Here is a 16,051-nt window from a genome sequence, read left to right as displayed (position 1 = left end):
GAGTTTCTTTGCCATGGAAATATCTCAAATATAAAGTAAGAGTTGAATCTCGGCATTTCAACAAGTTGCCACACCAGAACATTTTAGCTTTCTGTCTTGTGCTTTTAAAATAGAAATCATAAAGAATTCTCATAGAAACTGAATTCAGTGTGAAATAAGTTTATTGGAACTTGAAGAAAGCATACATAATCAGCAGAAAACTTTTCAGAATGAGATGAGAATCATTAGAATTCATATGCTTCTGTACAGTGTATATTAAGACTACCTTAATAATGACTTTGCTTGTTTTAGTACTCTTCTGTTCCTCCACAGAAAGAAATGTTTAGAACCCAGAGTACGTTAGCATTGAAGCACTTTCCTGAAGAAAAGAACAGGCTTGCCCCTGATTAAGAGAAAAGAAGAAGCCAACATTAATGCTTTTGCAAATATTCTGTTTTTAACTCCCTTTTATCTCTCTTAGTCTCTCACTGTTATCTCTCTCACTCTCTACACACACACACACACACACACACACACACACACATCTGATAGCATAATATGTAGATAGTTGTGCAGCTAATTAAAAGACCAATGCCTCTGTGGTCATATGAATCCTTTAGTAGTTCTGAGGAAGAAAGATGAACAATCTTTTCCTGTGTGATCTTAGTCTTGGAAACCCCAGACAGGATCCACTTTGCATAGGGATGGAGCCAATGACAATGAGTAGCAGTAGAGCAGTAGTAGTAGCAGAAGTATATGTATGTGTGTTAAAATTAGACACTGAATAAAGATAACAGAAGAATATATATCTCTGAATTGTGGTGTTAGAGAAAAGTATGAATATCCCATGGACTGCCAAAAGAACAAACAGATAGCTCTTGGGGAAGGTGCAGCAAGAGTGCTCTTTGGAAGCAAGGATGGTAAAGCTTCATCTCACATACTTCCGACATGTTTCTAGGAGGACAAAAAAGCTTGGAAAGGTGGAGAGGAAGAGAGATGGTAAAGGATAGGAAAACCCTCAATCAGGTGGATTGACACAGTGACTGCAGCAATGGGCTCAAGTGTGTCAGAGATTGGGAGGACGGCACAGGATAGTCAGGATTCAGATTGGTTTTTCATAGGGTCACTATGAGCTGTACTCAACTTAAAAGCACCTAACAACAACAACCATAACAACAGTTTTTGAATAGGATCCCTCATCATGTGGAGCATTATGTGCTATACTGTTAACAAAAATGTCAGCACTTCTTTTTTTTTTTTTTAAGCTATTCACTTTAAGGATTTTATTTGTAACCTTCAATAATCTATATAGTATTCTCAGTATATTTACAGACAAGGAAAGGAACTTGCTCAAGGCCATATATGCACAGAGGCAGATGCTAAGCAGAACCAAGTCACTTGGACTGCATGGTCCCTTGACACACTGTTTTTACTGTGTGACACTGGCTCCCTAAATTCTGAAGATGGATTTTTATATCTTTATCAGACATGGGGTTAGAATCCATGCTGAAAATGAGATGGGAACCTCAACTTTGCACCTAATTATTTTCTTATTAAAAATTTCATAAAGTTAATAGATTTCCTTAAGAGATTTCCATCTCCCAGGTTATAGATAAAATATTAACTTGCTGCAGCAAGCCTAGAGGTCAGTACTAGTGTGTTAAAGGTTTAAAAAATGATTCTAATGTCAGCATGCCTGCAGGCCGAGGCCTTTTATTACTGGAGGCCAAAGGACTCTTGGGATTTCTTTTGCCTTGAGGAGAAACCACAGGAACCACCTGGGGGCTTGGGGACTGAGGGTGTGAAAAGGATTTCTGTAACTCCAATGCAAAATGATAGTCCATATGTTCTGGCATTTCCCATACTGGCACCAGGGAGCTACACTTGTCACAGGAAACTTGGTCTTCGGCATCCAACAAACTCGGAGTAGTAGCTGCCTTTGGAGCCACGTCCACCGCAGACTTGGAAGTGAAAGGAGCAAGCCTGCTTGGGCTGCTCTGGGCCAAATCCATCTCTGCACAAACTGCTTCAGAGGATTCTGGTTTCAATACATCTTCATAATCTGGATTTGGTGTCAGACAGGAAACTGAAGGATTAGGAAGTGCTTGCTTCTTTAGGGCTTCCAGACTTTTCTGCTTAAAAAAGGGCTCAATTCCCTTGGTCTGACTCTTTTGGAAAAACGCTGAGAGTTCGTGGGATTCTGAGTGGTGGGAGTACGAGATGGAAGTGAAGCTTCTTTGACTTTCTGCTTTTCGGCAGCTTTTCAGAAAAATGTCAGCACTTCTAACCCCTGGTCATTCCACAGAAGGAATGTAAAGAAGTCTCCTCCCATTAAGATTTATAGCCTTGGAAACCTGTTCAAAGCTGTCATGAACTGGAATTTATTGCACAGAAGGTTTTCCAGAAATTAAGTGATTATTTGAGTTATTCAAGTCAACTATATTTTGTTGATTGTATCCTTTTATTTTTCAATTTATGCATTGTCTTTAAATGAAAGACAATGTTCTATAAAGTTTAAGAGGACAGATTCTAGAGCTACACTGTTAGGAATTAACCCAGGAAAAAACTATGTGACCTGGGAAATTTTCTTAATATCTGTTTGCCTCAATTTTCTTATCTGAAAAATGGGACCAACAATACAATTTATGCCTAAGATTTTCATGAGGACCATATGAGTTAACACACTAAAGCACACAGAATATTGATTTTGTAGAGATCAAGATTTATAGAAATATTAGCCTTTATAACCATCCTTTTGTGATAGGTGCCCAAGAATAATCTTGAACAAACCCAAAAATAATCTGACAATTACAAGGGTACAAATGTGGAGTGCACAGTAGGTACCCTACTGACCTTGAGTCTCCTCAGCTGTGTATGTTGGGACATTTTTGCACATGGTAGCAATAGATTTCCCAAACTTGTTAAGATCATTGACTTGCTCAGAGTTGATTGAGTACATCAGGCTCTTAGGAGGTGGTCCTCTTGCTCCTTTATCTTGAAGCTGAACATAGAGAGGACAGGTGGAAAGGAAGATAGATAATTAATGTCAAACCCAGTATTCATCAACCTCAGGGTTAGGTATAATGCAACAGTGAAAATTTTCATAATCAAGATGAACAGGCAACTCCAGGATTGTGTATATCAGAATTGCTAAATGTCCTAGTGTGCTGGAAACATCAGCATCTTTTGAAAACCGACTTCTGAGATATTTAACTTGAAGCCTGTATCTCAATTGATCTTTCCTGAATTGAGTAATGGAAAAAAAGAGCTTCTTACATGCTGTTTATTTGCTTTTGCTAACATTTCAATTAAAGGTACTTAAGCAGGAGTGGCATCCACTTCCTAAACAACATACCTCTAGAAACTCTACGAACTTTGATAAATGTTGATAGTTGTAGATGGGCATCAGGCCTTTTGTTCATAGAATGGCTATGAGTCATGCTCGCCTTGAAGGCAATCAACAACAAAAACATTTATCAGTTATAATAATATGAATCTGTCAAACGTTTTCAAGTATTGTGGATTCATACCCCACCCCGCATCATGGACAAATAATGTGTTTTGGAGAAAGTCCACTAGAGTGCTCCTAAAAGGTAAGGATGCCCATCAAAAAATGAATGGAGAAGCTGTGGTATATTCACACAATGGAATACTACACTGCATTGAAAAACAAGGAACTCATGCAATATTATTCAAAATGGGTGACCCTGGAGGACGTTATGCTGAGTGAAATATCTCAGTCACAAAAGGACAAACACTGCAAAGTGTCACTGCTGTAGAATGGGACTGACATCAGGGTTAGGGTAAGAATGAGAAAAACTGGATGAATTATGTATACTGCATTGAAACTGATGAGGGAGAGAACAGTTTAAAAGCAATATATTTTAGGGCATTATGATTATCATAGGAGTCCAGAATGAAGGTTGAAGAGTGGAGTATACTCGGGCTGGGGGTGGGGGTGGGATGCGGGGGGATTGCATATCAATGAAGAAATTTTTCTTTTACTTTTCAAAGAGAAGAGCGAACTGGGGGTGGGGTGGGGTGATCGGGGAGAAAATTGCAACAATTAATGAATGAAAATCCAAAATATCTGTAAATGTTCATTGAAATTAATAAAACAAAAAAGAAAAGGTAAGGATGGTGAAGATTCATCTTATATATTCTGAGCATATTGTTGGGAGATGCCAGTCCTTTGAAAAGGACATCATGCTTATGAAAGTCAGTGAAAGAGAGAAAGACTCTCAATGTGTTGGATCAACACAGTGACTATAACAATGGCATCAAGCATGTCAGAGCTGATAAGGATGGCACAGGATAGGGCAGGGTACAGATCTATTATTATTCATAGGGTGACTATTAGTTATGGTCAACTTGACAACACTTTATAAAAAAAATTCCCATTAGCAGTTGTCATATAAAGCATAGAATACCCAGTTATATTTGAAGTAAAAACGTAGTGAATAATTTTTAAACTATAAGTATATCCCAAATATTGCATAGCACCTACTTTTACTAAGCAATTATCTACTGTTTACCTGAAATTGACATGTAACTTGAATCCTGCTTTTTTATTTGCTAAATCTTGTGACCTTAATCCAAATATTATTTTAAAATGACATGACAAGAGGTGTACTTCTCTAATGGTCAAAGTTATCTAGTGTCTTGCTCAGCTATTGTTGAAGCAAATGTTAGCAACAGCATTTGAGTGTGATGGAAGCCACTACTCTCAGGAAATTGTTTCTCATTGCCCTTTCACTATTCCTTTCCTGTGTTACACACTGAAGGATACTAAGGCCAAGAAGGAGTCACTGAAACAATCTTATTGTTTATTATTATTTTTTCTTTCATAAGAATTCATATATCTATTTATATATATAAAACATATTTTATATATTTATATAAAACATTTGTGGTTTTTTTTTACCTTCTTCTCCTTAACCATGGCATCAAGGACATGAATGGGTGGCACAAATTCCTGGTTCATTTTATGCACAATACATATCTTCTTGGCAAAAAGTCTGGTTGCAGCAAAGCCCTAAAAGATGATGGAGAAGTGAGAATGAGATGTGTTTTCCATGGAGCTATTTTCATCAGAAATCAGTTCCAGTATCAGAAGGAAATGGAATTTCAAAAATGTGTTCACTATACGTGACTGTGTTTTGTAATCAGATCTATCATGTCGGAATGAATAGTAAGAACAATTTTTTAAAATTTTATATTGGTTTGCATACAAAATTTGCATACATTGTGCTTCACAATGTACGTTGTATTTCACACATTTCTCCACTCACATTATATTTCATACAATCATTTCCACACGTTGTATTTTACAAAATTATTCACCATTGACATATACCCATTATCACCCCATCTTTTCAGGTCCCCACTGGGTCTTTCTTAATTCCTTCACGCCTCCCTCTGCTCACCAACTCTGCGACCCCATGTTATTCCCTTCTTCCCACCCTAGCTCCCCTGCCTTTCTCCTTCCCCCTTTTACACACATCTTACTAGTTATCCTTCTATTTTTACAATAATGGTTTTATGCAGTATTTTGAACATCAAAAAGTTTAAAGGAAAAGAACTATTCTCTATTTTGTTGCCTTATCACGCAGATACTTTGTGTCTATCATCCTGTTTGTTTTGCTGAAATTAATTTTAAAAGACACTATTATTGCAATTTTTTTGATCCTCAAAAATCTCTATCCGAAATGTAAGATGGGATTTGGTATTATTTGATCATATGATGATAAAAGTGAAACAATAAAAAGCTAATGTTTAAAAAATATTATTTGCTAAGAGATGAATTTTCTAACTAATGTCATGTGCTCTTTTTGTTTATTATTATTATTACTTCCTTCATCAATTAATATTGCCATTAGACACTGTGAGTTACAGGTTAAGTATCCTTTTCTGTCTTGAACTATACTTTGTCTATAACACTGTGTAGCACTTTCACTATTGAGACAGGGCAAAAGATTTGACATTTTTTATAGTTGTTTTGTATCTCCACAATTTCTTGAACACAATGGATCCTATTAAGAGTTTACTAATTCCAAGTTTAGCTGAATGTGGTAAAAGTAATTAACAGTGGTTATTATAAAGACTGTATTAAGTGAGAAAATAGGTCCTTTTTTCTTCCTAATGAGGGAGCTCTGGTATCCAAACAGCTAAAGAGTTGTACTTTCATTCCAACACAAAGACAAGTGGTTAAATCCACCAGCTTCTCTGCAAGAGAAATATGGTCAATCTCCTCCCATGTGATTAACAGCCTATGAAAACCTGTTGAAGGACCAGTTATAGGTCAGTTCTGCCTTCACAGCAATGAGTTTTTGGTGGACTTTCGTTGTTGTTTTGTTTCTTAAAAATATGTGCTAATGTGTTAGGGTTGATCACATAGTGGTTTAATAAAAATAAATCATTTGATACTATGTTTTGGAGGAACATTCTTTTAATTTGTACAGCACCCTTCTGTCAATTTCTTGTGCTGAGGTAATCTGGATTTGCTGTGCTGATGAACCTTTTACTGGGGTCTCAAAAGCCATAATGGCTGCCCATGGTGGACAGTGTTTGATGGAGCTCCCAGTTTTAAGATAGGTTGGGAAGCAGGAGTGGCATCCACTTCCTAAACCACATGCCTCGGCAAACTCTATGAACTCAGAGAAACGATAGTTATAGAAAGGCCTCAGAACTTTTGTTCATGGAGTTGGTAATCAACAACAACGTGTTAAGGAGGTCTGGTTGTGTCTAGTGGTGAAAAGTTGTGTTGCCAACCATCTAATCCATGTTTCAAAAGATGAACAATACTTTTACATGTGATTCCCTGCCTCTGAAAACCTGCTGGACAACAAGTTATGAGTCTGTTCCAACTTGAAGGCGTATAATATATAGTTAGAATTGATCTTATGCTTTACTTGGCTAACAAGTTTGTTTATTTATGATATCTCATTTTGTCTACTTACGGTTTTGTAGTCCCAGAGAGTGTTCCAGGAGTCCCAACCATTGTTGTTGTCGACATTGACCAGGTTGTGTTGGTTGTTGATGCTCACTGACTGCTGTCCACTGCCTCCAGTGTTGTCATCATCATTGACATTGATATTCTGTGGTTTACAAAAAATTGAGAAAGACTTAATATTACATTTCTTTCCAAATGTATTTTGATAATAAGTGCTAAAATGTGAGACTTACATAATCAGCAAGGGCAGGAGCTATGAAGACTCCTAGAAGTCCAGCAAAAAAAATCTGCAATACAAACATGATTGGCTTAGTTTACATAATAAACTCAACTCCTTTCCTTTTCTTCTGTTCACATGTAAGGAAAATGTTTACTAATATCATCCCTCTGCTGCATGGTTTTTCTTTGATCTTTCCTTCTTTATATTACTTTGTTTTTTCTCTGTGTTTTTTTTTAACCAGAGAAAGTTATTGATGATGTGAAATTGTAAATTTTAAGCATTAATTATAAATAATTATGCTAATATGTGACATAGCTTTGAAGTTTTTAAATAGTGCGAATGGTCAATGAGTTTAGCCACTAACTTAATGGTTGGATGTTCATATCCACCCAGAAGTTCTTTTGAAGAATATCTCATGGTCCACTTACAAAAAAATATCATATCCTACACAGTGTTAATCAGACATTGGGATTACTGAGTTAGAAACTACTCAAAGATAACTGAGGAGTAGTTTTAGAATTTTTAAATTTATTTCTTAATAACACAAGAGTATAATTCTTGTGAAAAGTAAATTTGAAACTGAATACTGAATAGTGCACACAACACCAAAAAAAGTTTATGAATTTCAAAAATCACATCTTAAAATTATTTCTTTTTCTATTTGATCTAGAATGTGTTCCTCTCTTTGTCAACCTCTTGTTGTTGTTGTTGTTATGTGCTATAGAGTCGCATGCGACTCATAGCAACTCATGTACAACAGCCCTAAACTCTGCTCTGTCCTATGCCAATAGCACTGTCTCCAATACACCCATCCTGATTACCGCAGTCACTGAACCAATCCCTCATAGAGGGCCTTCCCCTCCTGTGCTATCCCTCCACCCTCCCAAGCATGATATCCCTCTCCAAGGAACAGTCCCTCCTTGCAACATGTTCAAAGTATCTCAGATGAAGCCTCAGGATCCTTGCCTCCAAGGAACAACCTGGTTTAGCCCTCTCATCAACCTCTTAGTGACAGAAATAAAATACACTTTTTAAAAAGTGGAATATTAGTCAGCAGATTGGACACTGATGGGAGATCTGGCTAATAGACATCATTTTAGTTCTAATTATGTACCAACAACTCATAGTTGGCCCTCTAGTGGGTTTTCAGAGACAATAAACAGTACTTTCTCTCACAGAGCAGAGCAGCCTGTGAATTTGAACCATGTGCTGTTACCTTGGCAATGCAACTCCCTACCACTAAGCCACCAGTGCTCCTGTAGGTAAAGTAAAGTTAGTAATGATGTCCAGCAAAACTTACTTTACTCATTTGTTCCTCAACACATCATACTGGGTTTCAGAACAGAAAAAGAATTCCAGATGCCCGTTATAAGTACATATTAGTGTTTCATACTTAAGGAAAAATAGTTTGATGTGTCCACTGGCATTGGAGAGATACTCTAAATTGGAAACTAATTGATAAGTGTGGGTTAAAAAGTCTTAGGTGGAAGAAGTCTTTGAAATCTAAGAAAATGCAATGTTTTTTAAAGATGAGAAAACTTAGCTTCAAAGGTTAAAGTACCCTGACAAGGCCATAACCTTTAGTTTGAGGAAGAATAAGGAGAGAAACTAGATCTCTTGAACCAAGTCTACAGAGCTAGTTGGTTGTTTGTTTTTTTGATGCCACTATTAAGCTCTAACAACAAAATCTAATATTTCTGAGTATATTCCAACTCATGGTGACCCCGTATGTCTCAGGGTAGAACTGCTCCATAGGGTGTCCTTGGCTGTAATGCTGACCACTATTAGATTGTCAGATGTTTCTTTGGTGATTCTGCTAGGTGGTTCCAATCATTTTGGGGAAATAGTTGAGCATAAATTATTTGTGCCATCTAAGAACCAATAGGGCAGCTAATTTGTAGATAATTTATTTACACTTGCAGCTCCATTCTAAGGCAAAAGTTTCTGTTATATATTCTAGTGCTCAGTATATTGAAATATGAAATAATCTTATCTACTTATAGCCTCTTATATTCTGTTGCAAAAGACACATGAAACTATAAATTACATAGGCAGAATTTTATGGTCTACCTGTTAACACTAGAGAGTAATATCCCAGGTGATAAGCGCACTAGCTTCATGCTTTAGTACTTCCATGAACAAGTATATGTATATATGTATTGGTTTGAAGGCAACCCTTTCTCAGTTGAAGATTTCCCAACAGAGAATGCAATAGTGTTTCTCTCACTCACTTGTTTTGATAATAAGCTTTTCCTCTTGACTGAACATTCTCAGTAGTTTTGGTAAAGTAGAAGCTAAGAAAGCTGAGGAAAATCAAGACTTTCTAGCTTTAGGACTCCTCTTCTCTCTATGTCTTCTCTTCTATGTCTTCACCAGTCCTGCGGTCTGGTGGTAACTGAATTAATGACAGCATAGCCCAAGATGCTCAGACAGTGTTTATCCTAATATAGTTCTTATCCTCTCTAGGAGATAACTGCTATGATTCCATGAAAACAAAATGGAGAGACTGTTACAATCTTTGCATTACAGCATTATAGGGATATTGCTATAAGAAGAAGGACTTCTATCTCAGAATAACAGTGTTAAACTATATAGTAATAAGATAAAAAAATAAATAGTCTACTCACTGTGAACTTCATCTTGTCTCCAACCAAGCTATAGAGCAGAGAAAAAGGCATGCATGGATTCAGGATGGGCAAATTTTGGTATATATAGCTGACTTGCTTTACTCAAGCTTCATGTGACGAGGTGGGGTCACAGACTTATCTTTCTTTCCTGTACCTTGTATGAGACAGTGCCATCAGGAAGTGTGGTTTTTTTGTTTGTTTGTTTTTTCAATATCACACAGGTTAGCAAGGAACTTTGACATGGTGTCACTTTTACTCATCATCTGTTGAACGTATCGTGATACGATTAATGATAACTTCTGGTGCAGTTGGAGTTGTGGGTGTTGGTATTTTGTACCTTGATATTACATAGATTTGGATAAAAATAATCCCTAAAATCAAACAAAAACTAGATGAAGCATCATGTGCATGCTGGACCTTACAGATAACCAGATGTGGCTACCTTTTCCTGAGCACATTGTAACAGGTTTGCTTACTTAGCTCTGTTACCTAAAATAAACAAACCACTCCTCCTCTTTCAAACAACTGATGTGAAACGACTTCCCACTGATGGTGACCTTATGTGCCCATGTATGTCAGAGTAGAAATGTGTTTCATAGGGTTTTCAATGGCTGGACTCTTTGAATATATTGTGAAATTTTTCTTACTAGAAGTATAAGAAATATGTGAAGGGAAGTTCAATCTTAAACAAATAGGTAATAAGACATTATATATATTTCAATTAACAAACTGGAATAGGACACAACTATGGATTAAATGGGGATGAAGAGGACAAGAAAAGAGGAAAAATTAATAAATGGGTGAAGGGAATTAGACACTGTAAACATTTAGTTACATCAGTCAGTGGAAGGAAATAAGTACCTATGAAAAAAAAATCAATGTGATTTATAAACTTTCACTCAAATAAAATAGATTTTTAAAATATAAATCTTTTAGCGATGCATGCAATCTGCTGTGCTGAGGAGGGGTATCTTGGCAGCTTAACATCTGGGAACAGACAGCCAACCCCGTGCCCCCGGTAGTGCCCCAGCCCCTCAGCTCCCACAGCGTCTCAGTCCCATGCTGGGTCTGCAGTGGCACCCCACACCCACCCTTGCAGCACCCCAGGGACACTAGAGAGTAATTCACACCATACAGAGACTGACCAACAGCCGTGGACAGTAGGATTTTGAATCAGAACATTGGAGCAATTAGTTTCGAAGCTACACGAACACAGAGCCACATTGCAGATCCAGCCAATGCCCAAAGGCACCAACCCAGCTGCTGGCAGGAGAGAGGCTGGTAGGATCCTGACTGGGTTTTCTTGGGTACCACCAATTGCCTGGGATAGCCCCCAAGGGTGAGCCCACTGGGTGGGAATTTGGCTGAGCTCTCTTGGGCCAACCTGACTGCCCAGGAACGAGTGGGCCAGTGGTAATTTGTCTGAACTTTTGTGTACACTGCAGACCAGCCAGAGGCCAGTGGGTCAGTGGGAATTTGACTTTGATTTCTTGGGTCCCGATGGATCCAGGACCCTATTTGGGCAGGGGCCACTGCAAGAGGTCGCCTGCATAAGAGCCACTGGGAAAGGACCACTGAGTGAAAACCACTGGGTGGGAGACGGACAGCTGGAATTTGAATAGGGACCACAATCATGAGCACACCCAGACAGCTGAGGTCCGAGTGAGGTCCCCCGAGTGGTTGACATGTCCTTGTGATCACTCCACCCCATTTGGCTCCACACCTGTGGCTACATTTCTGGTCAATCAACTTGCCTTTAATCTGGAGCACCTTGACCTAACTTACCTACAAGAGGATGCTCTCACAGGCTCTGAACTGACATTTCCCTGGAGTTAGAAGTTCAGAGAAAAACACAAGTGGGATAGCTGCCCAACTGATCTCTAGAGCATTGTCTTCAGATCTAGAACATATCAATGTCTCGAAGAAAGCAAGCTATCACACACAGTGCACAAGCGCAAAGCAAGATGTCACTCCCGAAGTATCAATGTATCAATGGATTTCCTGAAGCCAGATGGTCTGATGGAACTTTCTGACACAGAATTTAAAAGAAAAATGACTGAATATTTTCAATGGATGAAAGACAAACTTGAGGAATTACAGGATACTACAAGCAAAAACAAGAAGGAGCGAAAAAAAAAATAATCCAGAACAATGTAGAAAAAGCAAACAAGGCATTAGCGGGACTGGAAAGAGAAGAAACCACTATCGAAAATATGAGATCCAATGTTTCAGATGCTGTCAAAATGATGGAGGGACACATGAGCAGAGTTGAAGAGATGGAACACAGAACCAGTGAAATTGAAGACAGAATTGTCACCACTGATCTGCTAGAGCAAAAGGCAGACTCAAGAAAGAAGGAAAAAGAAAACCTAAGAATAATGTGGAACACCATCAAGAGAAATAACATGTGCATCATTGGAATCCCAGAACAAGAAGAACCAAGTAAAGGCACCGGAAAGAGTTGTAGAAGAATTACTATAGGAAAACTTCCCAGGCATAATGAAGAATGAGAGAATATATGCTCAAGAAGCTGAGTGAACACCATATAGAATAGACTCTGAAAGAAAAGCACCAAGACATAATATAGTTAAATTTGCCAGAACCAAAGATAAGGAGAGAATCCTGAAAGCAGCAAGGGAGAAACAGAGTAACCTATAAGGGAAAGCAGATAAGGTTAAGTGCAGATTTCTCAGAAGAAACCATACAAGCAAAAGTCAGTAGAATGACATATATCAAACACTCAGAGAATATAGCTGTCAACCAAGAATACTGAACTCAGCAAAATTATCCATCAAATATGAAGGAGAAATCAAGATATTCCCAGAAAAACAGAACCTAAGAGAGTTTATAAAATAAGACCAGCATTACAGGAAAGACTCAGAGATATCCTTCTTACAGAGGTACCACAGAAAGCAGCGTAGACTAAAGTATACCTAGCAACAACACCGAAAAGAACTCAACACAATGATAGCAATAAAATCTTGTCTCTCAATAATTACAATGAATGAGAATGGTTTAAATGCACCACTAAAGGGAAAAAGAGCAGCAAATTGGATAGAAAACCAAAATGTTGTCTGCAAGAGACACACCTGAAAAATAAAGATAGAGAAAGACTAAAAATAAAAGGGTGGGGGAAAATATAAGAAGGAAATGGCAACCAGAAAAAAGCAGGAGTAACGATATTAATCTTTGATAAAACAAATGTCAATGTAAAAACCAACGCAAAGGATGAGGAAGGAAGGTCAGTATGTAATACTGAAAGGGTCTATAGAACAAGAGGACATAACAAAAATAAATATCTATGCACCAAATGAAAGACCTAAAAAAATACATAAAACAAACATTAACAAAACTGAAAAAGGAAATAGACAACACTACTATAGTACTTGGAGACTTCAATACACCCCTCTCAAGAAAAGATAGAACTACCAGAAAGAAACTCATCAAAGATACTGAAGAATTAAATCACACAATAAACCAACTTGACTTCATTGATATTTATAGACTAATGCACTCAAAAAAAGCACAGTATACTTTCTTCTCCAATATGCATGGAACGTTCTCCAGAATAGATCACATTCTAGGGCACAAGGCAAACATCATTAAATTAAAAAACGTAGAAATAATTCAGCGCATCTTTTTCAGATGCATTTTTGTAATGCTATAAAATTAGAAAGCAATAACAAGAAGATAAAGGAGGGGAAAAAACCCCATACATTTGGAAGCTGAACAACACCTTGCTTGAACATGACTGGTTACTAGAAGAAATAAAAAAAATGAAATTAAAAAGTTCCTTGAAAAAAATGATAATGAAAACACCACCTACTAAAAACTCTGGAAACAGCCAAAGCAGTAAATAGAAGACAATTTCTAGTAATAAGCAAAACATCAAATGCAGGAAAAATTGACCATTGACTCTCTAACCCAACATCTCCAGCAAATTGAAAAACAAAACCAAGAAAACACGACATCCTCTAATAAAACTGAAATCATAAAAAGTAGAGCAGAAATAAATGAGAAAACAGAAAAGAATTAAAACTATCAACAAAACCAGGAGTTGTTTCTTTGAAAAGGTCAATAAAATCAACAAACCATTAGCAAAACTCACAAAAGGAAAGAAGACACAAATAATCCAAATAGGACATGAATCAGGCAACATCACAACAGACCCAACCCCCCCCCAAAAAAAAGGTAACAAAGTAATATGAAAGGCTATACTCAAACATATATCAAAGCCTAGAGGAGATGGACAAATACTTAGAAATGTTAAACCTACCTAAACAGACACAAACCAAAATTAAATATCTGAACAGACCCATTACAAAAGAAGAAATTGAAAGATAATACAACAACTTTCAACCAAAAAAAGCCCTGTACCAGATGGTTTAACAAGTGAATTTTATCAAACATTCAGAGAAGAACTGTCATTAATCTACATAAACTATTTCAGAAAATAGAAAAAGATGGAATTCTCCCAGACTCATCCTATGAAGCAAACATATCTTTGATACCAAAACCAGGAAAGGACACCACCAAAATAGAAAATTATAGGCCAATATCTCTTATGAACATAGATGCAAAGATTCTGAATAAAATACTGGCCAATAGAATTCAACAATACATAAAAGAAATAATTCATCATGACCAAGTAGGATTCGTAACAGGTATGCGAGGATGGTTCAACATAAGGAAAACAATTAAAGTAATGCATCACATTAACAAAGCAAAGACCAAGAACCACATGATTTTATCAATCACGTTGATGCAGAAAAAGGTCTTTGACAAAATCCAACACCCTTTCCCGATTAAAACATTCAACAAAATAGGATTAGAGGGGAATTCATTCAACATAGTTAAAAGTATTTATGCAAACCTGGGAGCCACCATTGTTCTCAACTGAGAGAGGTTAAAGGCATTCCCTTTAAGAACAGGAACTAGGAAGGATGCCCACTATCACCTCTCTTATTCAATATGGTATTGTAAGTCTTAACTATAGCAAAAAGATAAGAGAAGAAAGCAAGGTATTCAAATTGGCAAAGAGGAAGTAAAATTATCTCTCTATGCAGATGATATGATAGTATACTTAGAAAACCCTAAAAACTCAGCAAGAAACTATTGGACATGTTTTATCAATTCAGGAAAGTGGCGGGATAAACATTCAACATACAAAAATGAATTGAATTTCTCTACAGTGACAAAGAGTATAAAGAACTAGAGCTAAGAAAAACAATACCCATCATAATAGCTAATCACAAGTGTAAATACTTGGGAATAAATCTAACCTGAAGCACAAAGGATCTATTCCAAAAAATTACAAAACATTACTACAAGATACAAAAAGAGACCAGAAGAAATGGAAGAATGTACCTTGCTCATGGATAGGAAGACTCAATACTGTGAAAATGACAATACTACCAAAGGCAATTTACATGTTCGATGCAATCCTGATAAAAATACCAATTCCATTCTTCGACGAAATGGAAAAGGCAATCTCCAGTTTCATTTGTAATGGAAAGAGGTATCGAATAAGCAAAGCACTCCATAGAAAGAGAAACAAGGTAGGAGGCATCTCACTCCCTGATTTTAAATCCTAATACACTGTCATGGTGGTCAAGACAATGTGGTACTGGTACAATGGCAGACACATAGGTCAATGGAATAGAATTACAAATCCAGAAATCAGCCCTTCTACCTATGGTCAATTGATTTTTGACAAGGAGATGACATCAGTTAATTGGGGAAACAAATGGTGTTGGCAAAATTGGAAAACTATCTGCAGAAGAGCCAAGCAAAATCCACACCTCACTCCATATACAAAATCCAACTCTATGTGGATCATGGACCTAGGACTAAAACCAAGGACTATAAACTTCATTCAAGAAAAGCTTGGAAGAACTCTGGAAGTCCTAATCCACAACATAAAGAGTCTTCTACATACCCTGAAAAATCTACAGCCAAGAGAAGATAAAACAGATGAATGAGACCTTCTAAGAATCAAATCCCTATGCACATCCAAAAACTTCTCCAACAGGGTAAAAAGGGAAGCCACAGACTGAGAATAAGTATTTGGTAATGACATGTCAGATAAAGGACTTATAGATAGAATTTATAAAAAACTTGAGCACCACAAAAAGATAAAGCTAAATAATCCAATTGAAATATGGACACAGGATACGAACAGACACTTCACCAAGAAGACATTCAGATGGCCAACAAGAACATGAAGAAATGTTCAAAATCACTACCTCTAAGAGAGATGCAAATTAAAACAAC

The 16,051-nt window shown here is 37.1% G+C and overlaps 1 protein-coding gene and 1 pseudogene across 1 annotated transcript; one reads left to right on the top strand and one right to left on the bottom strand.

Moving 5' to 3' along the window:
* Nucleotides 1-287: 287 nt before the first annotated feature.
* Nucleotides 288-9,790, bottom strand: GKN1 (gastrokine 1). Its single transcript, XM_006902540.1, has 6 exons — nucleotides 9,779-9,790; nucleotides 7,165-7,218; nucleotides 6,939-7,076; nucleotides 4,904-5,014; nucleotides 2,833-2,980; nucleotides 288-382 (listed from the first exon to the last, which is right to left on the bottom strand). The coding sequence occupies exons 1-6, from the start codon at nucleotides 9,788-9,790 to the stop codon at nucleotides 288-290; spliced, it is 558 nt and encodes a 185-aa protein (XP_006902602.1).
* A 390-nt stretch (nucleotides 9,791-10,180) lies between these two features.
* LOC102862962 overlaps nucleotides 10,181-16,051 on the top strand; it is a 49,612-nt pseudogene continuing 43,741 nt past the window's right edge.

Source organism: Elephantulus edwardii, unplaced genomic scaffold (assembly GCF_000299155.1).
Source record: "Elephantulus edwardii isolate Elephantulus edwardi_28Jun2011 unplaced genomic scaffold, EleEdw1.0 scaffold00425, whole genome shotgun sequence".
Taxonomy (NCBI): domain Eukaryota; kingdom Metazoa; phylum Chordata; class Mammalia; order Macroscelidea; family Macroscelididae; genus Elephantulus; species Elephantulus edwardii.
Note: the sequence above shows the minus strand (reverse complement) of the source record. Positions and strands in the feature narration are given on the sequence as shown.